This window comes from Megascapheus bottae, chromosome 17, assembly GCF_031878675.1.
Source record: "Megascapheus bottae isolate mThoBot1 chromosome 17, mThoBot2.hap1, whole genome shotgun sequence".
Lineage (NCBI taxonomy): Eukaryota > Metazoa > Chordata > Mammalia > Rodentia > Geomyidae > Megascapheus > Megascapheus bottae.
In genome coordinates this window covers 34,848,029-34,870,724 of record NC_143525.1, presented here as the reverse complement: position 1 = coordinate 34,870,724, position 22,696 = coordinate 34,848,029, and the positions used below count along the sequence as shown (strand labels likewise).

Below are 22,696 nucleotides of genomic sequence, written 5' to 3'. Positions count from 1 at the left end.
GACCAAAGGAACAAAAGGCACATGGTACCTTTAAAATGTGGCTATTAGATCCAAAGAGTACAAGAGCGAGGACTCAATATTTGCGTACCCAATGCTATGGACATGGTATTGGAAATATAAACACAACTACATAGACATAAAAATCTATGACTCTATAGACATCATGTTTTATTACATAGATTAATATGTATCTATGACATACAAACCCTCAGCCTAATTTTAATTATGTTCTAAAATCTAAGTGCCAATGATTGTATATAGAGGTTCCCTTCTTGAATATTTGTTTGTTAAATATGTCATCTGAACTATGATGTAAAAATCAATGTTAATAAATTCTTTAATTAAAAAACAGAGCTCAGGGACAGTTCCCGGGCCTAGAGTTCAAATTCTAGGCCCAGCAATAAGTAAATAGACAAACTTTCCACTGATACTTTAGCATGTTTCCTACAGTGATGCTAATTCAAATAGACCTAAATCTAGAATATAAAAAAAAGATGTATATTGCATTTGTTTTCCATTGCTACCAAACAGTACTACTTATGAAGAAACTTATGAAGAAAAAAAGGGTTGTTTGGGCTTAAAGATAGAAGGGATCTCATCTTTTTTGTGGGCAGGATCCCAAGGTGGCACAAAACAGCACATATTAAGAGACCAGGAGTTTATAAAACAAGCAGCTCCTCCAGTGGTGTCTGTGGCAGACTTCCTCTTGAAATAGCTCACTCATTACCCATAGCCCATGAATCTCTTAATCAGTGGGTGGAGTCACCCAACAATAAAGGATTAACTGTTCTTAAATGTACCCCAGATCCCACTATAGGGATTAACCATCAACCTAAACTTCAGAAAAGATAAGCCACATTCAAGACTTAGCATTGATTTTTTTTCATACCCAAGTTTTCCTAAAAACCTACTTAAAGGCCCCTAGAAAGAGTTTTTTGTTTTGTTTTGTTTTGTTTCCCTCAGATCCACAACCAGCCAATTCAAGTTCCATCCTTAGCCTCACCACATGTCTTCAGTATGGAGCTCTTTCAGTTAATAGTCATTTTGTATGAGTCCACCCTACCCTGCTTCCATGTGTGCACATTAAAAATGAATGGCATAAAAGTCCCACTGAGCTGAGAGGTGAACACATATGTCACTGTTGTTCTGAGAAACTAATCAATAATACATCTCCTCATTCACTGGCTCCATCTATACCCACAATGCTTTGCAGTAATACTGCTCTGGGACCAGAGATCACAGCTACATCTTAGAGTATCCATTTTAATTTTATGCTTTTCAGGGCCAACAAAATCAAAGGAAAGCATTAAAAGAGTAGATGGCTAATGATAGTGTAAAATAGAATGCATTGCACAGACTGGCCGATGAAGTAGTCATTTATTGAGGCGCTGGGTGGGGATGGAAGAAATGAGGGAGGAATGATGGAAATGATGGAAAAGGTGACATTGACTGAGCTACACTGTACTCGCAAATGGATGTGTTGAGTTGAAATCCCTTTGTTACAACTACTCAATGATTTTAAATAGTAGTAATTTAATTGAGAATTTCGTTCCTACATCGGGGTAGTGCTCGCAAGACTATTTTCCTGAGCCATGTGAAGAGCAACAAATCAATTTAGAGAGTAAATATTATGCTGCTTAATCTCAACTTGCCCTGTGTTGTTGCTACAGACAAGTCATTAACCTTGTGTACACTTCAGCTTTCTCGTTTTCTCATTCTTCTCTATGTGAAGAATGGCCTGGGAGGTTTTCAGAATCTCTTCCAGATATGCCAACTTGTATAGTTCTTATTCAAGAATGAGCATCATGAAAAAAAATTTTAATATATGGTAAGTAATGGCAACTGCTTACTTGTCCCAAAAACAGAGGTTATCCTAAAACCATAGTAGTATACCCTAAAACTGAAACTGATCATTTACCTTCAAATCGCATCCAAAGGAGCCCAGCATAAATTGGTTATCATTACTTAATGTTAGTATTTAACTAACAGTATTCTGACCTATAGTTAATGTCTTCTGGAACCTTTGTCAATTGCATTCAATAACCAACTATCCTACAATTTTAGGTTACTGAAATGCACAAAAGGCTTGGGTGCAAAACAATGCAGAGAGAGGAAGTCAGATAGCATCTTCTCCCAGTAACTATGGTCTGGGCAGAGATTTGACTGGTATTTGAGAAGACCAATTCTATTAGAATTACAGTGGTAGGCAAGAGTAACATGAGAATCAAGGAAATTGAAAGAAATCCAGAAGATCCAGCACTCTTCTCCCCACAATCTGAATATTTTTCTGAGTTTATTTTTGTATTTTTGCCTGTGACAGATAATTTTCAAATTTTTTAAAGTATGGGAATGCTCCATTGTCTTTCTAACTGATTCAAAAGGAGCAACACGTTGAGTCTCTCTATATAGAAATTTCTGAGCTCTCTGGGCAAATTCATTGTTGGATTGGCAGATTAATGTAGGATCACATGAAGAGCAAAAGTACAAAATTAGAAAATACAATGTCTATTATTACCTTGCTGATGCCAAAAGCTAACTGCTTATTTGCCCCTTTTTCCATCAAGGACCTTTGGACAATTTAGCTCCATTTAGTCCTACTTGTGTCCTTCTGGCTCTCTTCTACTTTAATTCTACCTTGTTTTTCTTCGTAATCTGAATAGTAGAGCTTCTTTATCCAGGAAGGATCTGTTTCAGCCCTCCCCAGTGGATGCCTGAAAAACATAGGTAGACAGTATGGAACCCCATATCACATATACCATACATTTCTTCTATGCCCTACAGCAGGCCCTGCTGTAGAGTTCATCAGTCCTTCCATGTTTCATGACCCCTTTGTATCTGGTCCATAATTAAGTAAAATAAGGATTACTTCTGCACAACCGTAGTACTGTGGCTGCTGATCTGATCACTGAGATGACGACTACGTAAGTATAAGGGAAGAAGCATATAATACATGAAAACTCTGGACAAAAGAAAAATTCACAGCCCCCGTGGAATGAAGCAGAATGGCATGAGGTTTCATCTCATGGAACAGTTTTAAAGTGGCAAACAAGTTGAAAACTTGTAAGCGATGTATTTCTGTGGATTCCCCACTTAAAATGACTTTCAGGTTGGGTAACTGACACTGCAGAGAACAAAACTATGAGGAAAGATTCTGGTACTTAATTTCACATCTAATGTTCACTGAGGTCTGGTGCCATGCTGAAGCACTGTTCATCATCCTTTTCCACATCTTATATCTCCATTCTTCCATCAGGCAGCACCTTCCTTCTGTCTACAGACAGATCCCTGCAGACATCTTTCACCGGAAAGGCAAAAGCTATGAGCAAACTCGGTTTTTGTTATCCTGAAAATGTCCCTCAAAGATAATGTCATTGACTGGCTTATTTGTACCAGTTTTTTTCTCCCAGCACATGGAGAACATTGTCTATTCCCAGTACTCAAGCTGCTCTTTTGTTGGTGATGGTGGTGGTGGTGGCAGCGGTCATGGGACTTGAACTCGGAGCCTGGGCGCTACCATTTTTTCACTCAAGGCTAGCTCTATACCACAGTATTGCTTCCAGTTTTCTGGTGATTCATTAGAGATGAGTCTCACAGGCTCTTATCTCTTATCTGATCCTCAGATCACAGCCTCCTGAATTGTTAGGATTTCAGACGGGAGCCACTGGTACCCAACTTCAAGCTGCTTTTCAGGAGTCACCTGTCAGACTCACTGCCATGCTTCTGTTGATGACCTTTATTTTCTCTACACACTTGCAAGACAATACCTTTAGGACTTTGATTGTATAGTCCTTAGTTACTTACAGTCCTTTTGCTTGAAGTTCATTAGATCTCAATATAAAAACATGTTTCTTTTTTAAAAAAATTACTTTATTTTTATTATAAAGGTGAGGTACGGAGGGATTATAATGGCATGAGTCAGGTAGTGAGTCTCATTTCCTTTTGTACAGTGTCTTCTGTTCCCTCATTCTTTCCCAGTCCCTCCCTTCTGTCTACACTCACAAGTTATAGAGTTCACTTTTCAGTATCCAGTGCATTCCACTGCTATACTTTTTCACCCTTTTTCCTCAAGTTCGTGTCTTCCCCTCACCTTCCTAAAGATATACACACATGAATATACCATACATAAGGTAAAGAAGAAACAATTAACAAAAACTTAAAAAAAAAGGTTCTTAAAAGTCTTTTGTTCCCATATCTTGTTCATTGCATTCATTGCAGTATATATATTATTTTATATAACTATGAAGAGGCACTTAGGGCCTTGCACCTCTGTAATTATCTCGTAAGAGTATCTTCTTTTGATCTCACTGTGTGTGAGTATCTAGAATCCTGTATACTTTGTCATGTACCAGTGCACTTTAGATCTAGCTTCCTCATATCAGAGAGAACATGTGCATTTGTCTCTCTGAGCTTGGCTTACCTCACTTAACATTATTTGTCCTGGGTCGGGAGTTTGGCCTAGAGGTAGAATGCTTGCCTAGCACGCACAACGACCCAGGTTCAATTTCTTGGTACCACATACATAGAAAAAAATGCTGGGAGTGATGCTGTGGCTCAAGTGGTAGAGCTCTATCCTTGAGAAAGTCTAAGGACAGTGCTCAGGCCCTGAGCCCAAGCCCAGAACTGACAAAAACAAACAAACAAAAAACACTGTTCTAATTCCATTCATTTCCCCGCAAATGACATTAGCTTATTCTTTCTGTTGGCTGTGTAAAATTCCATTGTGTATAAGCACCACGTCGTTTGGATGCACTCGCGTATTAGGGCATCTGGGCTGTTTCTCTATCTTGGCTATTGTGACTACTACAGCAATGAAGATGGATGTGCAGGTGTCCTTTTCATATCCTGGCTCATGTTGAAGACCTTGTTAAGCAATTCTAAAAGTTCTCATTCGTAGTTTGCCAAATGTTTTCTCGTCTCCTGGTCTATTCCCTCTTCTGAAATTCTCATCACACATAGCTGGATCATTTCACTCTAGCCTTCATACTCCTTGACCCTCCTTTGTCCCTCAACTATATCCTGCCTACATCCTCAGCTAGCTAGTTCACTTGTTCTCTGTTTAGCCTTACTTTATATGTTATTAGGCATAACTATTAAATTTTAAGTGTAATTATATTGTGTGTGTGTGTGTGTGTGTGTGTGTGTGTGTGTGTGTGCATACATGCCAGTAGTAGGCTGGAAATCAGGGCCGTGCACTATCCCTTAACTTTTTTAATCAGGGCTGGTGATCTATCACTTGAGCCTCATCTCTGACTTTTTGCTAATTAACTGGAGATAGGAGTCTCTTGGCTTTTCTTCCTGGGCTGGCTTCAAACTATGAACTTCAGATCTCAGCCTCAAGAGAAGCTAGAAATACAGGCATGAGCCACCTGCACCCAGCTTATTTACATATCTTATGGTTTCTTTTTCAGAGCTACTTCTCAGATCTTTTCATCTGTTCACTCTAGCTCTCAAGTTCATTCTTTATTTTCTAGAACAGTGCAAGGCGGAAGTAGCCATCTGCCACATAACCACATCTCAGTCGACGAAGAACCACAGATAGGATGATGATCCTATAAAACCAAAAACTTCCTCTTGCCTCCAAACATCATAACCCCCATGGCTGTCATAACATCATAGCGCCATACATTATTCATGTGTTTATGGTGCTGCTCATGTAAATAAGTGGGCTGTGTTGCCCACTGTGTCAAAGTGTAACACATATAATCACATTCAGTAAATTACGTACAGTCCATAGTATTGCAAAATGGTAAGTGACTGTATGATCATGCTATACCTTTGATAATTACTTTAAAGATGTATTATACCCTAAAGCTTTGCTGTATTGTACTCTGTAACATCCGGGTTCATGTAAGTACACTTATAGTGTTCAAGTAAGGAAATCCCTTAATGACAAGTTTCTCAGGATGTATCCCTGGTTGCTAAGTAATACAGTGATACAGGGCTGTATATTTATCTTCTTCCTTTGATAATTTCCCAGACAGAGAGATAGCAAATCTATCAATTGATTAAATCTCCACTGAGCAGAATCACCAAATAAGTATAAATCAAAACCTGAATCTCCCGGATTAACTGGGGAAAACACAATAATGTACATTTATTACATCAAACCTTGGGCCCCCATCTCCCAGCTTCCAACAAATGACTCACAACCAAACTTCCTTCATCTATACTGACCCTCCCTGTCCCTATCTGGAGAGATAACATCTCCAGAGACTGCAGATTCTATGCTTCTCATATCCGAGCCGTGATGACAAAGAAAGTATGAAGTCCACTGAGAACTATAATGCTTACACTAGCTCTCTGAACCACTTTCCAAACTTAATCATTAACACTCACACTAGAGTCATCTCAGGAGTCAAAATGTACCTACTGTTACCCATAAGGAAGTTGGACCTATTGAGTATTTCGTTAGGATATTAAAGGCTCTACGCTCATATCTCTACATATAAACAAGGGTTAAGAGAATCTCTTTTTATTCAGCCTCGAGGTAAAATTCAAAAACTGAATTACTCAACACAGCTTGACATCCTATGGTTACTGCAAATTCTCTCACCCTTACGTAGATTGATGGAAAGATTTCCTGTACGAATGTTTCTACTCAAATTAGCAGGTTTGATGACTATACCTCATAATAATGCCCTTATTGTATTAAATTCAGTTCAAACTTAAAACCTTGTAAACCTATAAATACTGTCTCCAATCTAGGGGGATAACATAGTGTACAAGCAGAATTGTTAACTCTTTACCTTAAATATAAGTTGCTACAGTCATAAGGAAAAACTATGCTGAATAAAAGAATCAAAATTGCCATGTGTACCAACTCTATTTATATTTCCTTCTTGCTGAAAAATTAACCCTGTTAGCTTTCTGTTGCTGTGACAAATACCTGAGCTAACCAGCTAATAAGAAAAAAAAAAGTTTTGTCAAGAACTGGTAGCTCACACTTGTAATCCTAGCTAGTCAAGAGGCTGAGATCTGAGGATTGAAGTTCAAAGCCAATCCAGGAAGGAAAGAAGTAATTTATCTTGACTCATAGGTTTCTACCTGCAATCAGTTGGCACTATTGCTTTTAGTGGTAGAGTATATTGTGGCAGGATTTGGGGGACAGAAAAACTGTTCACCTCACAGTAGCCAGGAAACAATGAAAGACAGAAGAAGCTAGAATCCTAACATCATCTTCAACAGCATGCCCCCCAATGGCCTACTTTCTTTCCACAAGACCCTTCCTTCTAAATGTCCCATCACCACCCAATAGTGCCACAGGCTGGGGACCAAGTCTTCAACATGGGACACTTCAGATCAAAAGTACAGTGCTAACCAGAACTTACATGATGCTTCTACTCACCTTGACCATCTGTGTTAGTACATGGGACTCTCAGTTGGGAACAACTCACCACAAAATGTGGGCATTTAAAACTGTATAATTTTCCAGTGATGTTTAGCAAACAGCCTCCTCCTATCCTATTAACCAGCACTATAAAAAAAGAATTCTATTACTGAATGTACATATAAATGAAAATACAGCCCATATGTCTATAAAAAATTGTTTGCTTTTCTAACACTGCTGCTTTTTGGAAACTTAATGTATAACTGAGATAAAAATCCAGTACAGCACAGTATTTGAAAATGTATTATTTCTGAGATATAAAATTGTCATAAGTTTACTTTGGGGAAAAAAAAGATATCTGTGAAACAAATATACACACAAGCAAAAAGGCGACTTTCTTATAAAAAAAATACAGTTGTTTAAGTGACTGGCTTTCAGAGCAGCCATAACAAATAAGCCACTAAAGCAAGGTAAATCAATTCCTAATTTGCTTTGTTGTTTTTTTTCCTCATGGGTGTGCTTGCCTGCTTTAATCATTGATAAATATCAGTTCAAATAAGGATCAAGATGAGAGCAAATGGCACCACCTCTGATAAACCCTTCTTATTAAGCTGACTGAAGAAGCCACATGAATGCTTCAAGGGGGGTTGTTGGTGGGAGGTGGAGTAAAAGGGAACAAATAAGTCAACTCTGCTCCAGACCTCTGAGTGCTACTACCATATGCCCACTGATGAGATAGCCTCGAGTGTCTAGAGATAGACAGCTGAGCATCCACCCCCTGGAAACCTCACACCCTGTCCTTCCCATGGAACTGCCCAGGCCATGAGTGCAGAGATCTATCCTACACAAACTCTGCAACTGGACTCCATGAGGGATTGTGGGAAGCAGATCTGCTGCTGCAGATGACTGGGGCAGAATCTGTTTCTTGACTTCATACAGGGAAGAAAGACTCCCCCATGTACCACTCTAAAACCTTACTCTAAGTGTCTCCCAAACAGGACCTGAAGTCAGACAATAACAGAACTTCCCCCTCTCAACCCTCCATTAGTTGTGGTGCTTAGACTCAGGGCCTGGGCATGGCCCCTGAGCTTTTATTGTTTAAGGTTAGCCCTCTACCACTTTGAACCACAGTACCACTTCTGGTTTTCTGGTGATTCCTTGGAGACAGGAGTCTCACAGGGACTTTCCTGTACAAGTTGGCTTTGAATTGCAAATCCTTAGATCTCAGCTTCCTAAGTATCTAGGAGTACAGGCATGAGCCACTAATGCCTAGCTTAACAGAGCATCATTAATTCACTAAGTAGTCATAGAATAGAAATCAAACTTAAAAAACCTTTCAGAATTAGCTTCTCCATCATTCTCCTAATGCATTTCTCCAAGCTACATTCCCAAATTTCTCAATGTTTCATTCTTTAATCATTTTTTTATTATTAAAAAATATTTAGCCAGGCACCAGTAGCTCACGCCTGTAATCCTAGTTACTCAGGAGACTGAGATCTGAAGATCAATGTTCAAAACCAGCTCAGGGCGGAGAAGTCTGTGAGACTCTTATCTCTAAATAACCACCAGAAAAGGGTGCTATAGCTCAACGTGGTAAAGTACTAGCCTTGAGCTGAAGAGCTCAGGGACAGCACCTAGGCCCAGAGTTCAAATCCCATTACCCATGAAAAAAATAAAATAAAATGAAGAGTGCCCTCCTTTGGTCTCACTGCGTATGAATGCCTAGAGACCTACAAAATTTTATAACTTACCATTCTGGTTTTAAATAGTCTAAGTTTTGTGTTTGTACTCAAAATGTTATAAAGTGTGACATCATGTCTCAACAGGAATAAACTTCAAAAGTCAAAAAAAATTTTTTTAAGAACATTAAACAGAATTTCTGAAAAGCATCTCATACAAATAAGCCATGCTCCTTTATCACGAGTGTGCCTCACAATCATGCATCCATCTGTCTTCTCTAGCTGCTTAAATTATTCATGAGAATCCTAAATGTGCTTTATGTGTATATTAGGGAGACACGGAGCCAAGGTGGCAGGTGCCAGGACTAAAAAGAATACCCCTTCCCCCATTTCTTTTGTTAGCTCTGTTTTCTTTTAGTAGCTCTGTTTAACAAAAGAAATCATCCCTTAGAAAGCCTCCAAGATAGGCCTCTAGTGGTAATTTCTAGAATGAGATTACACATGTTGCTGTATAAAAGGGAAAGGGGAAAGAAAAAAAGGCAGGGGCAGGCAAGGTGGACTGTGGCAGCCTTGAGGTGACAGGCCAGCGGAGGAGGAGTTTCTTTGCTGTGATCTCCATAAAAGGACAGCTCCACATCACTGAGATCAGACAGGTGTGCTCCAGCCCGGCTCCAGACCAGCTCCAGGCTCTGCCTCCCAGAATCCCCAATGGAGTTCAGCAGCCGAAGCTTGCACCGAAGCTTCAGCTCCTCCTCACAGAGTCCTGTGCTCAACCTGAGCAGTTCCCTGTATAGGAAGGGGAGCGTGCAGCGCTTTGGGGCTGCGCCCAGCGTGTACGGGGGTGCCGGTGGTCATGGCACCCGTATCTCCACCTCCCAACGCCTGACCAGCTATGGGGGCGATCTTAGCAGTGGAGGGGACCTACTGGTGGGCAGTGAGAAAATGACCATGCAGAACCTAAATGACCGGCTGGCGAGCTACCTGGAAAAAGTGCGGTCCCTGGAGCAGACCAACTCCAGACTTGAACTACAGATCAAGCAGTGGTACGAAGCCAATGCACCCAGCACCATCCGGGACTACAGCGCCTACTACAAACAAATCGAAGACCTGCGGGATCAGGTGAGGTGGGCAGGCCGTGCTCTCTACCATAACTTGCCCTGCACGACCCATCATGGGTGCTAGGTGGGTGCAAATGTACATTGGAAGGCAAATTACGTTGAAACTTAAAACTATAAAAGTGCTTTCTCCAATCACCTACCCTCATTGCTGAATTTCTGGTAACACAGTAGAATGGCTGAAAGTTATGCATCAAACTTTTTAGTCTGATTATAAACAGACTATAACTTTATCCTCTAATTTTACAAGCTGAATCTTTGTCTCAACCTACAATTTCATGGAAATTTTTCTAAAGAATTTTTTTTTTTTTGCCAATCCTGGAAGCTGAAGACTTATGCACTGCTTCTGAACTTTTACTCGAGACTAGTGCTCTACCACTTGAGCCATGGCTCCATTTCTAGATGTTTTGGTGGTTAATTGGAAATAAAGAGTCTCACAGACTTTTTTGCTCTGGCTGGCTTCAAATCATGATCCACGGATCTCAGTCTCCTTAGTAACTAGTATTACAGGTGTGAGCCACCAGCATCCAGCCTGAAAAGAATTTTGGGGTGTGTGTGTATGTACTGGTTCTGAGGGTTGAATCAGGACCTGAGCACTATCCTTTAGCTTTTTTCTCTCAAGGCTAACACTACACCACTGGGACTGCTCCACTTCTGGCTTTTTGGTGGTTACTTGGAGATAAAAGTCTCACAGACTTACTGCATGGGCTGGTTTTAAACCACAATCCTCAGAACTCCCTGAGTAGCTAAGATTACAGGCATTGAGCTAATGGCTCTAAAAAGAAGTTGTTTGTTGAAGTTGTTCATTGTTCTTGTTATTTTTAAGTATGTGATAATATTTCTGAATTTGTTAACTGACTCATCACCTTTGGAGAGTTCAGTCAATTCAGAGGTTGTTTTCTCCTTTAATTTAGGTTAATTTTGTATAAGTATTAGAATATCATACATCTAAGTAATAAAGGGATTTAGGGGCCAGGAGTTTGGCCTAGTGGTAGAGTGCTTGCCTAGCATGCACAAAGACCCAGGTTCAATTCCTCATTATAGCATACATAGAAAAAGCCAGAAGTGGCTCAAGTGGTAGAGCTCTTGCCTTGATAAAGCTAAAGGACAGCACTCAGACCCTGAGTTCAAGCCCCAGGACCGGCAAAAAGAAAAAAAATGGGTATTCAAGACAGAAATAGAAGGGAGAGGGGAATAAGACTCAATAATACCCACATCTTTAAATGTCATCTGCAACTATCTGATCATCATCCAGGTTCCTAGAAACCACTGCTAAAATAATAAGATGTCCTATTGCCCCCAATTCACATTTACTGCATCATATCACAATCCACTCCCATGTCATTCAAGGCAGGTGGAGTTCTCTATTTTTATCAGTGAACTGGAAGAAGAGCAGACTTTGCTCCTAAATGAAAATGACAGATGTGACACCACTGCCTTGCTTCAATGTCCTTATCTAATCAAGCAAACTCCTTTCGGTTTCCATTTCTGACTTAAGGGTCACATCATTTCTGTAGAGCAAAGGCCACTTGAGCAGGGCTCGCTCTTGAGTTGCACTAAAGACATCCATGCAGTCTGATTCAAATCTATCTACAGGAGGTTCAAAGTTCAAGAACCATCTGGGGAGATGTTAACCACTCTGCACAACACTTTCGTAACAACAATAAAATTACATATTTAAAAAATGAAATGGGTAGAGATAAGGAAGGGGTAATGATTTCAGGAACTGTCAGCTTACAAAGCAATGTCCTTCCTATCAGCTCATTCAGGATTGCACCAAAAACATGCAAAATAAACTAAATGTTCTCCCATACTTGTCTTAAGGTTCGTATTTTGGTTCAGTTCAGTTTTCAGGATTTGAACCAAGGGCCTCATGCTCTCCCTTGGCTTCCCCCCACCCCTGCCCCAAGGCTAGTGCTCTAACATTTGAACTATGTCTCCACTTCTGTCATCTTTTAACTGGTTAACTGAAGAGATAAAATTCTCAGACTTTTTCTACCTTATCTGACGCTCAGATCTCACATTCCTCAGTAGCTGGGATTACAGGTGCAAGCCAAGGGTTTCTGGCTTAAGGTTCATGGTTCCGAATTAACTTGGGATCACTTCAAATACATAGGCACAGTCACTAGTTCTCACTGGGTAGATCCAGCATACCAAGAGAGCGCTTTCTATATGACTGGATCCAGTGAAGACATCTGTCACTGTAACACTTTCTAAATAATGACTTCTGATTCAGACATAGAACCCATCCACTGAATATCACTTAAAACACACGGTTCATCCATCACAATGTACATAACTAATGACTCTCATACTTCATTTAGCCATTACTTAGTAGGCACTGCATCATGGGGGTCTGAGCTTGTGATGGGTCAAGGAGAATATGAGTGTGAATGTAAAGTGATTTAGAAGGAAATGGACATGGGGAAAGGTAATTAATTACCAGCCGGGTGCTGTGGCTCACGCCTGTAATCTTAGCTACTGAGGAAGCTGAGACCTAAGGATGAAGGTTCAAAGCCAGCCTGGCTACAAAAGAACCTGAGACTCTCTTTTTTTATGTTAAAAGGAAAAGTTTTATTATGCAGGTTGTATATAAACAGTGATAAACAGAGTGTACTTTAGGTGTGTATATATTTATTTCTCTATTTAATAATTATCATTCCTACATTTCCTATGTGGGATGGAAAGCATTCCTGAATTTTAAGGATTCTTATTTGTTTATTCTTTTATTTTTCTCCAGAATTCTAGAGTTTTTATTAGGAAATGTAAAGGCATAGGCTATATATTTTAATTCAAATAATTCATTCCCATCTGCCTTTCTTTCCTTGGACTGTTTATTGATCTTGACCTTGCCAAAATCATTTAGGCAAGGCAGGGATTTGGATGTGGAGAAGGGCCTGCAAGTGTTATTGACATTTAAATTCTATCATTTGATTCACACCTTTACCCTTTCTTTTCTTTTTTTTTTCATATATTTTATCTCCAATTAACCACCAGAAAATGGGAAGTAGGGCTTGGCTCAAGGGTAGGACAGTAGCCTTGAACTGAAGAGCTCAGGGACAATGCCCAGGCACAGGGGTAGGGAAGTAGCCTTGAGCTGAAGAGCTTAGAGACCGTGCCCAGGCCGAGCTCAAGCCCCATGACCCATGAAAAAAAAAGAAAAAAGAAAAGAAAAAGTAAAAATAAAAGAAAAAAAAGAAATAAAGAAAAGAAAAGTTAATTACCACACAGCAATAAATGCAGGAAGGGCATACTGCATGGCTAGAGACCAGGCAGATCCTGAGCTAAGTTCAGAGGATGTCCCAGAAGACTCCTTTAGAGCCATATTGTCCAAGCTGAGATGTGAAGGAGGAGTGAGAGTGTATCAGGTGTGGGTGACTAATATGAATTTTCCAGGCAGGAATGACATCAAAGATGAAGATATTCATTGTAGGTTTGATGACTCTATTAAATTAAACACTCATTTTTGTGAAATCACAAGAAAGTGAGCCAAACTCTAGGGGCCAGAGTTGGATTTTATGTATCTATTTCTGTTAAACAGTCATGTCAATATTCCTCTTACCTAACTAGTCTCCTGTGGAAATTCTTTACATGAATGTTACCTTTGCTGTCATTGTGGTTAAACAGGAAGATACAGCCAACCACTTAAAATTCTACTAATTGAAAATGCCATTCCTTCTCATGTGTTTCTCAGATTAGAGATGCTCAACTGCAAAACGCTCGACGCGTCCTGGAAATAGATAATGCTAAACTGATCGCAGAGGACTTCAGGCTGAAGTGGGTATTATAAAACCATGGTAAATTTCTTTTTTTCAGTGTAGCCCAAGATGGAAAAGTGTTGGGATTACATATACGTGCCACCATACCTACGGTCATGGCAACATGTTCTGACAAAGAATTTCTCTTTCTAGCTAGGTGCTAATGGCTTACACCTGGAATTCTAGCTATTCAGGCGGCTGAGATCTGAGGATCGTGGTTCAAGCCTGGGCAGGAAAGTCAGTGAGACTCTTATCTCCAATAAACTACTCTGAAAACGCCAGAAGTGGCACTTGGCTCAAGTGGTAGAGCACTAGCCTTGAGAAAAAAAATCCTTTTAGTAGTTCTTTATGCACATAATTTACCATACTGTTGTTTGTTATGAAACAACCATCAAATAATTTTAGAATCATAACATTGAAGGGATGTTAGAAGCTATATGATCCATTGCAGCTCTCAGGGAGGGTCATACATCTCTCTCCACAATCCTGAATGTCAGTCATCCAGCATGTAACTGAACATCTCCAATACTTGTTTTCATTGGCTGGTTCTTACTGCTAAAACATTCTTTTTCATTTTCCCACACTTTTTTTTAGCATAAATAAAGATCTTCTTGATCGGTGTGAGTCACAGACTGACATACCCAGAACCCACTGTTTTACACACAGGGCCTTGAGGGACAGAGGCCACTAAGCACCTTGACAGTGAGCAGTGGAAGGATCTGAGGTTTCTGGAGGTTAGCAAAACTGCCAGGGTTGAAACCGACATCCTACAAATAAATACAGGAGGCAAAAGGCATCATCGGGGGATGGAGGAACTGGTTAAGTTCTGGATCAACACTCCGACTGCCACGTGCTTCCTCCACATATTATACAATGTGAGGGATTTGTTGTAGTATTTCCACACATGCAGAGACATGCTTTGATCATATTCATTCTCTCAATGTTCTTTTCAGTAGCTACTTGGTTATAGAACCTAATTCTGTCCTCTGGTGTAATAATGGGGCATCTCAGAATTCTCCTTCTGTGTAAATGCCTTCCTGTGATCTAAAGAGAGCCTCCTACCTCCATTCAGTGCTTCTCCAAGATATCCGCCATATTCCTTAAGGTGGCTTCAAGTGGATTTACACATTTTGCTAACACTGAAAGTCCTTTGTAAAAGTAGTTAGAAAGAAGGAAATGAGAAAACACTGCTGAAGACTAATACAGGGAAACGAATTCATTCCAGTTTCACAAAATCAACATCTGACTAAGCCACTGCATGAGCATTTTTTTAAGTTTGCTATTTTTTAATGGCGTATAAAAATATCAGGAAAATACGTGACTTTAAGATATTTCACTTTGGATGCATCTGCCTTTAGTTCTCAAGTCTCTAGGATTACAAGTACATGCTTCCATCTCATGTTAGGAACGTGAAGTTCCTGCAAACTGCAAATCACACAGACTATAGTAAGAAGCAAATGATCTGGTTCCCAGATTCTCATGCACATGTCAGGGACACACAAAGGCATACATTATACAGTACTTAAACTGATCTCCTGGTGTACGACCTACAAAATCTACCTTATTCTATCAAACTCTCTCTCCCGTCATGGCTGTAGGAGGATTCCATTAACTCCACACTAATTCATTCACAGGTTTGAGACAGAAAGGGGGATGCGGCTAACAGTGGAAGCCGACCTACAAGGCTTGAATAAAGTCTTTGATGATCTGACTCTGCAGAAGACAGACTTGGAGATTCAGATCGAAGAGCTAAACAAAGACCTGGCTACACTCAAAAAAGAACATCAGGAGGTAAGAAACTATTCAGAAGTGGCATTGTAAATGATGAGATGGCTCCAGGAATTACAGGAAGGAAAAGGACAAACTAGGAGGAGAAGAAGAGCAGGTGGTGGAGGCAGTGACAGCTGACAGCGATGATTGAGGCCTTAACTTATTTTACCCCCATAAGGTTGTTATACATTATTGTTTTCTTTCTTTCTTGTTTTTTTTTTTCTTTTCACTCATCCTCAATGAAAAAAGACTTCTTATGTCTTTTCTGCATAGCCCTATCTGGGAACAGACGTCAGACTAAACTCAATCTGGATTACCTCTCTCTTAGGAAGTTGACGTCCTACGCCGGCAGCTGGGCAACACAGTCAACGTGGAAGTGGACGCCGCACCAGGTCTGAACCTCAGCGACATCATGAATGAGATGAGGCAGAAATATGAAGTCTTAGCCCAGAAGAACCTTCAAGAGGCCAAGGAGCAGTTTGAGAGACAGGTGATGGCATTCATCCACAGCAAGTGTGGGCGATGTGTTCCCAGAAAAAGCCGTGTCTTTTTTTCTTCACTTCTTTCTTTCTCTTTCACGCGTGACTTCCTCAGTCTTCCTGTTTTCCTTTCTCCATTTTTCTTCCTCTTTCTTTGCTTCTTTCCTTCCATGCCTGCTTCCTTCCTTCCTTCTTTCCTTCCTTTCTTCCTTTTTTCCCTCAGTCACTTACTTGTTTTCATTCTTGGAATTTTAGTCTGAAGCCTTGCAGCAACAAGTCACAGTGAACACTGAAGAACTGAAAGTCATAGAGACTCAAGTGACTGAGCTGAGACGCACCAACCAGAGCCTGGAGATCGAGCTCCAGTCTCACCTCAGCATGGTAAGGCACATTTCACTTCCATTGCCCAATCCATGTGCATTCACAAAATGTCTGTGCTCAGAACTCTGGAAATGCAGAGAACTAGGTGACATAACTTCTCCCCTTGCAAACCAAGAGGGAAACAAGTTGAACAACTCATTATAATGTGGGGGGGGGTAGGAAGAGAAAGGTCAATGTGCTATACAAATGCAGAGGAAAGAGTAGATTGGTTGGATTTCACACGAGAAATGGGATGTAAACTAGATCTTAAAAACTGGTATTGGCTGGATACTGGTGGCTCACATCTATAATCCTAGCTACTCAGGAGGCTGAGAGGAGAGGACTATAGTTCAAAGCCAGCCTAGGCCAGAAACTCTGTGAGATTTTTATCTCCAATTAACCACCAAAAAGCTAGAAGTAGAGCTGTAGCTCAAGTGGTAGAGACTGTGGCCTAGGTCCTGAATTCAAGCCCCAGGGCCATTCATATGCGGGCACACTCATGTGTGTGCACACACACACGCACACACACACACACCATATATACACATACTGAAATGGGTTTTTTAAGTTGGAGAACAGAAATAAAGACACAGCAAACTAAACACATCAGCTGATCCATGGTAAATCACGCTGTGGTAGCATACAATCTGCCAAGGTGACTCTGTGACATTTCACCCCAGGGGTGAGGCTGAAGAAGTACCCAATCTGAGACATGCCAGAGTTTCAGTAGAAAGCAAAGAGCAATGACTGGGCTGTATGATTGCTTTTAGAGCTCCTCTTTTGCATTAAAAAAAAATCTGTCAGTTTAGCTTGCATCTCAAAGGCAGAAGAAAAATCACTGGAGTTAGCCTGGCCTCCGGGAAGCAGTCTAATCTCCCACTCAGAGCATGGCTCACTTGGCCAAGGCTGCTGAAGGGATGGGAGATGTGACCTCCTCACAGGGTAGCGACAAATACTGAGAGAGCAACACAGTGTACCATGCTGAGGGACGAACAGACGTGACGCTTCAAACAACAGAAAAAATACACCCCCTAAGGAATCCAAACTGGCTAGCTAAGGTTGCAAAGATGGCAAGAGTTGAGAAAAAGGACTAGAAAAAAAAAATGCATGTTACCCAACACAGCTTCATGGGAATTCTTTTTAAAAGAAATTAAAATTGAGCTAGTAGTTCCTTCAAGTCCTCTGATAGGAAAGCTGTTTATCTTGCACTTGTAGAAAGAGTCTCTGGAGCTCACCCTGGAGGAAACCAAAGCCCGCTACAGCAACCAGTTGGCTGCCATCCAGGGGCTGCTGAGCTCCCTGGAAGCCCAGCTGCAGCAGATCCGTGGTGACATGGAACGCCAGAGCAATGAGTACTCTGTGCTCCTCGACATAAAGACCCGGCTCGAGCAGGAGATCGCAACCTACCGCCGCCTTCTGGAGGGTGAAGACGTACAGTAAGGCTCTTAGCCTCAAAGGATGTGGGCCCACGCCTATTTGCTATTCTCTTTTCCTCTCTCTGTGCCTCTCATGAGCCAGCACCAACAATGAGTTACACAAACACAATGATGACAACATAACAATATGCCCCCAAAGTATGTGCACACCTTAAATAACAAGCGTAGCCTTTGAACCCTATGCTTTATGGTAGGAATGGGTGAGGAGATGGCTATCTATGCTTGTGTGTGTGTGTGTGTGTGTGTGTGTGTGTGTGTGTGTGTTTAAACAATGCATAACTTAACACATAAGACCTTACATAAAATTCTCATGGAGCACTCACAAATTAAACAGAAGGCCACAGAGGTCCATGGGAACCACAGTTTGTAAATCAGCACTGCTGAAAAAGCAACTATCATTAAAGATGACACCCAAGAACAACAGAACAAAAGACTTATACTTCCATTCCACTTTTGCTACTGTGACTTGAGAAATTTCTATTCGAAGGTAAACAGGTCAGTTTTGAGGCTATAAATTTCTGAAGCTGTAAGTATGATGAAGAGTATGACATTCAAGGGCCAGGAGTAATCTTAGCTACTCAGGAGGCAGAGATAGGAAGACCACAATTTAGAGGCCAGTCCAGACAAAAAGTTAGTGAGGGTTCTGTTTCAAAAAAACAAGGTAGGCATGGTAGCACATATCTGTAATTCCAGCTCTCTGAAAAGTAGGGGTAAGAAAACTGCATTATAAGGCCAGTCTGGGGAATGAACACAAAATTTATCTGAAAAATAGAATGTAAAAGCTGCTGGAGGTATAGTTTAACAGTAGGGAAGTAGAGAGCCTGAGTAGCAAACTCGAAGCTCTAAAGCCTTAACCCCAGTATCAAAAGAAAAGGAAAAAAAGAAAGAAGGAAGGAAAAATGAGAAAAAGAAAGAAGGAAAGAGAGGGAAAGAGAAAGAGACAAGAGAAAGAGGAAGGAAGGAAGGAAGGAAGGAAGGAAGGAAGGAAGGAAGGAAGGAAGGAAGGAAGGAAAGAAGGAAGGAAGGAAAAGGGAGGAGAAAAAAGTAGGAAAAGCCTAGTGGTAGAATATTTGCTTAGCATACATGGAGCCCTGGGTTCGATCTCTTGGTATCACATACACAGAATGACCTTGAGAATGACCAAGTACAGTGCCCAGGCCCTGAGTTCAAGTCCCAGAACTGGCAAAAATAAAAGTAGGACACTCATATTGAAGTAAACATTGTCACAAGGAAATAAGAAAAAGCCTTTGAAAGCTTACCACTCAAGCCAGGCACCAGTGGCTCACTCCTATAATCCTAACTATTCAGGAGACTGAGATCTGAGGATCAAGGTTCAAAACCAGAGTAGGGTGGGGAAGTCTGTAAGACTCTTATCTCCAATAACCACCAGAAAACCAGAAGTGGTGGTGTAGCTCAACATGGTAGAGCACTAGCCTTGAACTGAAGAGGTCAGGGACAGCACCCACGCCCAGAGTACCAAAATAATAATAATAATAATAATAACTAAAAGAAAAAGAATACCACTCAGATTTTGCTTTAAAATACAAAAGGGATCACCTCATTTTTAAAATGTGAATAATACTTTATTTTTTTTCTCCCACAGAGCCATACAATATCAGCTAAGCAATTTGGAAGATAGAGGTAAATATTCTAAACCTTTGAAGTATTTTTCTAGAACACTAAAGTCTCAGAAGCCACTAGTGAAAGGCAGAAGGTGGTTGAGACACTGGGACACTCATGTATGTCAAATAAAGCAACCTAGAGGGGGCCAGGAGCATGGCCTCCTGGTAGAGTGCTAGCCTAGCTTGCACAAAGAGCTGGGTTTGAATCCTTGGTACCACATACATAGAAAAAGCTGGAAGTGATGGGTGGTTCAAGTGGTAGAGCGTTAGCCTTGAAAAAAAATCCAAGGACAGCACTCAGGCCCTGAGTTCAAGCCCCAGAACTGGCAAAAAAGAAAAAAAAATAACTATAAGGGAACTTCAGCACATATCCTATGAGAGGCCATTCCCTCTGCCAGAGCTACTGCTACCCTAACACATCCTGAGATCCTGAAAACATCAAAAGGGAAATGGGACTTTTTACTAGAGATTGTATATTTCCATTTGGGGTAAGAGGAATATGAAAAAGATTTTTCATTTAGGAAGGATGATAAATTTCTGCATTAAAAAAATTTATTGTAAGGGTGATATACAGAGGAGTTACAGTTACATAAGTAAGGTAATGAGCCCATTTCTTGTCAAACATTGTTACCTCCTCCATTTTCTCCCACTTTCCCTCCTCCCTCAGCATTTATTAATTAAAAATAAATGTAGCATTATTTTAAGAAAAAGGGCAGCTCTAGTTGTTTTCTAAAAGATGGGGGAAGCACCAAACGATAACTATCAGCTTGAATTTTGTAGACCAGTGGTGATGTGACTTAACTGACATGTAATATTTATTCTGCCCTCAGATATAAAGAAAACCAGGAAGATCAAGACGGTGGTAGAGGAAGTGGTAGATGGCAAGGTCGTATCGTCTGAAGTGAAAGAGATTGAAGAAAGCATCTAAACAGCTGCTGGGAGAAGGTGCTCCTGGGGTTTTAGAAGAAATGACTCTAACCTTTGCTACCTTCAAGAAAGCAGCCGTCAGAAATCACTATTCATGTTTTCTGGTCGTTGGGAAGAAGTCTATATCATTCTCTGTAATTATATAGAAATGCCTTGCAGAATAAGGATGAAACCCACTTTACTGGGAATGGGAGTAGAGAATAATGAGCAGAGATTTAGTAAATTCCTTGTGGAGGAAGAATGTATCTCCTTTTGGTAATAAATTGCTTAAATCAAGCTCCCTCTCCATTTGGTAAGCATATAGTATGAAATGTGCTCCTTACAATTTCAAGAAGAGCCTTATTGATATAAAATTCATACACTGTGGAATCTACTTTTGTAATCCATATAACATGGTGGTATATATAACACGTATAACTTAGTCTACAGTAAATCTATCATCACCATCTCATGTTAGAACATTTTCATCACCCCAAGGGAAAAAAACCTCATGTCCATAAGTACTCACTCTCATCCCTTCCCCACCAACTGCTCATACATCCTAAGCCATGACTTAGGATGTTTCACATAGGTGGATTCTTATAGTATGTCTTTTATATACACTGAGTATTCATAACAGCATTACTCAGAAAGCTCAAAAGTGTAAGCACCCTAAATATCAACTGATGATTGAATACACAAAATGGTTTATGTCCACACAATAGAGTAATATTCAGCAATGAAAAGGAATGGCATACCAATCCATGCTACAACACGGAAAAAAAAACCCCAAAACTCAAAGAAGCCAGACACAGAAAACCTATATTTCAGTCTCAACCCCTTTTACATTTTAATGAGTGATATGGGGGGAAAATATCAACTTACCTTGTGACTTGTATCCTAGCAAACAGACTGACTGGACATGAAGTTTTAAAAGAATAAGAATGGGAATCATAGGAAAAGTTAACATGATTCACTTAAAAATAATACTTGAGCCGGGAGCGTGGCTCACACCTGTTATCCTAGCTACTCAGGAGGCTGATATCTGAGGACCAAGGTTCAAAGCCAGCCTGGGCACAAAAGGCCTGAGACTCTTATCTCCAAGTAACCTCTAGAAAATGGGAAGTGGGGTTTAGCTCCAGGGTAGGGTGGTAGCCTTGAGCTGAAGAGCTCAGGGACAACGCCCAGGCCCAGAGGGAGGGCAGTACCCAAGACTGGCAAGAAATAAAAAAAAGAAAGAAAGAAAAATGGAAGAAAAAGAAAGCAAAATACTACAATCAAAGACCAGAAAACTAACCAAGCTGATACATTTTACTTAACAAAATGGAATGATTTTAAAAAGATCACATCCAGCAGAGTGCTTGCCTAGCAAGCACAAAACCCTAAGTTCAAACTCCAGTACCACCAAAGCACAAAAAAATAATTTAAATGCCACAAAAGTCATTTTCTCCATGTCTAATATTCCACAAACTCTACAAAAATAAAAGATAAAATTCTTTGTGTTTTGCTACATAGTCCCAGCCTCAGATGTGTGATCCTCCAGCTTCTGCCTCCCAAGTGCTAGGATTCCAGGCAGGTAGCACTCCGCTTGGCAAAGACATAATTCTTGCTAACAGTTCGTCCTGGCTGTAGTCCTGTGTTTCAACTTAAGCAATCATTTCACCAACAAGCCCAAGATTGTTTTTGCATTAAACGTTCCTACCTACTCATACATTTGCATGGTTGTCAAAGAAAATTATATCTACTTCTCAAACCTCTAAAACAAAGGCTAAATGACTAACACCCTGCTGAGCTAACAAGTGAGCTAACCTGCCATCCCATGAGAGCTGATTAACTTAGTCATATCCCCTCTTATGTGATCACTCCACAGAGATAAAACTTCCAAGTCAGCACATTCCCTTTGTTTCTGTTACTGAATCAAAACAGTGTCTCACACAGTGGAACTGCTGTAACTTGGAGGAGCGCTGCTGGTGACACCTGCAATGCAGAAGACCTTTAGCAGAAGTATGGCTGAAACAGATCCACTTTTCTAGATCAGAAAGAGAAACTGTGCAATAATCCAGAGACAAGTTCTTGAAATTTTTAATTCTATAACAATTCACCTATATATGCACCTAATCCTCATCTTTCATCTTTCTGCAATGCTTTTGAAACTATATATACTGGATATATATCTAGTAGGTAGGTAGGTACGTACATACATACATACATACATACATACATACATACATACATACATACACT

At 40.4% G+C, this 22,696-nt stretch overlaps 1 protein-coding gene across 1 annotated transcript; it reads left to right on the top strand.

Moving 5' to 3' along the window:
- The first annotated feature begins 9,671 nt into the window (after positions 1-9,671).
- Krt20 (keratin 20) lies at positions 9,672-20,706 on the top strand. The gene is made up of 8 exons (XM_090350816.1): positions 9,672-10,125; positions 13,816-13,898; positions 15,514-15,670; positions 15,978-16,139; positions 16,384-16,509; positions 17,704-17,924; positions 19,528-19,565; positions 20,377-20,706. The coding sequence occupies exons 1-8, from the start codon at positions 9,715-9,717 to the stop codon at positions 20,472-20,474; spliced, it is 1,296 nt and encodes a 431-aa protein (XP_090206942.1). The 5' UTR covers positions 9,672-9,714; the 3' UTR covers positions 20,475-20,706.
- Positions 20,707-22,696: the final 1,990 nt, after the last annotated feature.

Coding starts and splice junctions, on each gene's coding strand:
- Krt20 (XM_090350816.1), top strand. CDS start 9,715: ATGGAGTTCAGCAGCCGAAGCTTGCACCGAAGCTTCAGCTCCTCCTCA. Junction 10,126..13,815: donor TCGAAGACCTGCGGGATCAG/GTGAGGTGGGCA, acceptor TGTGTTTCTCAG/ATTAGAGATGCTCAACTGCA. Junction 15,671..15,977: donor TCAAAAAAGAACATCAGGAG/GTAAGAAACTAT, acceptor CCTCTCTCTTAG/GAAGTTGACGTCCTACGCCG.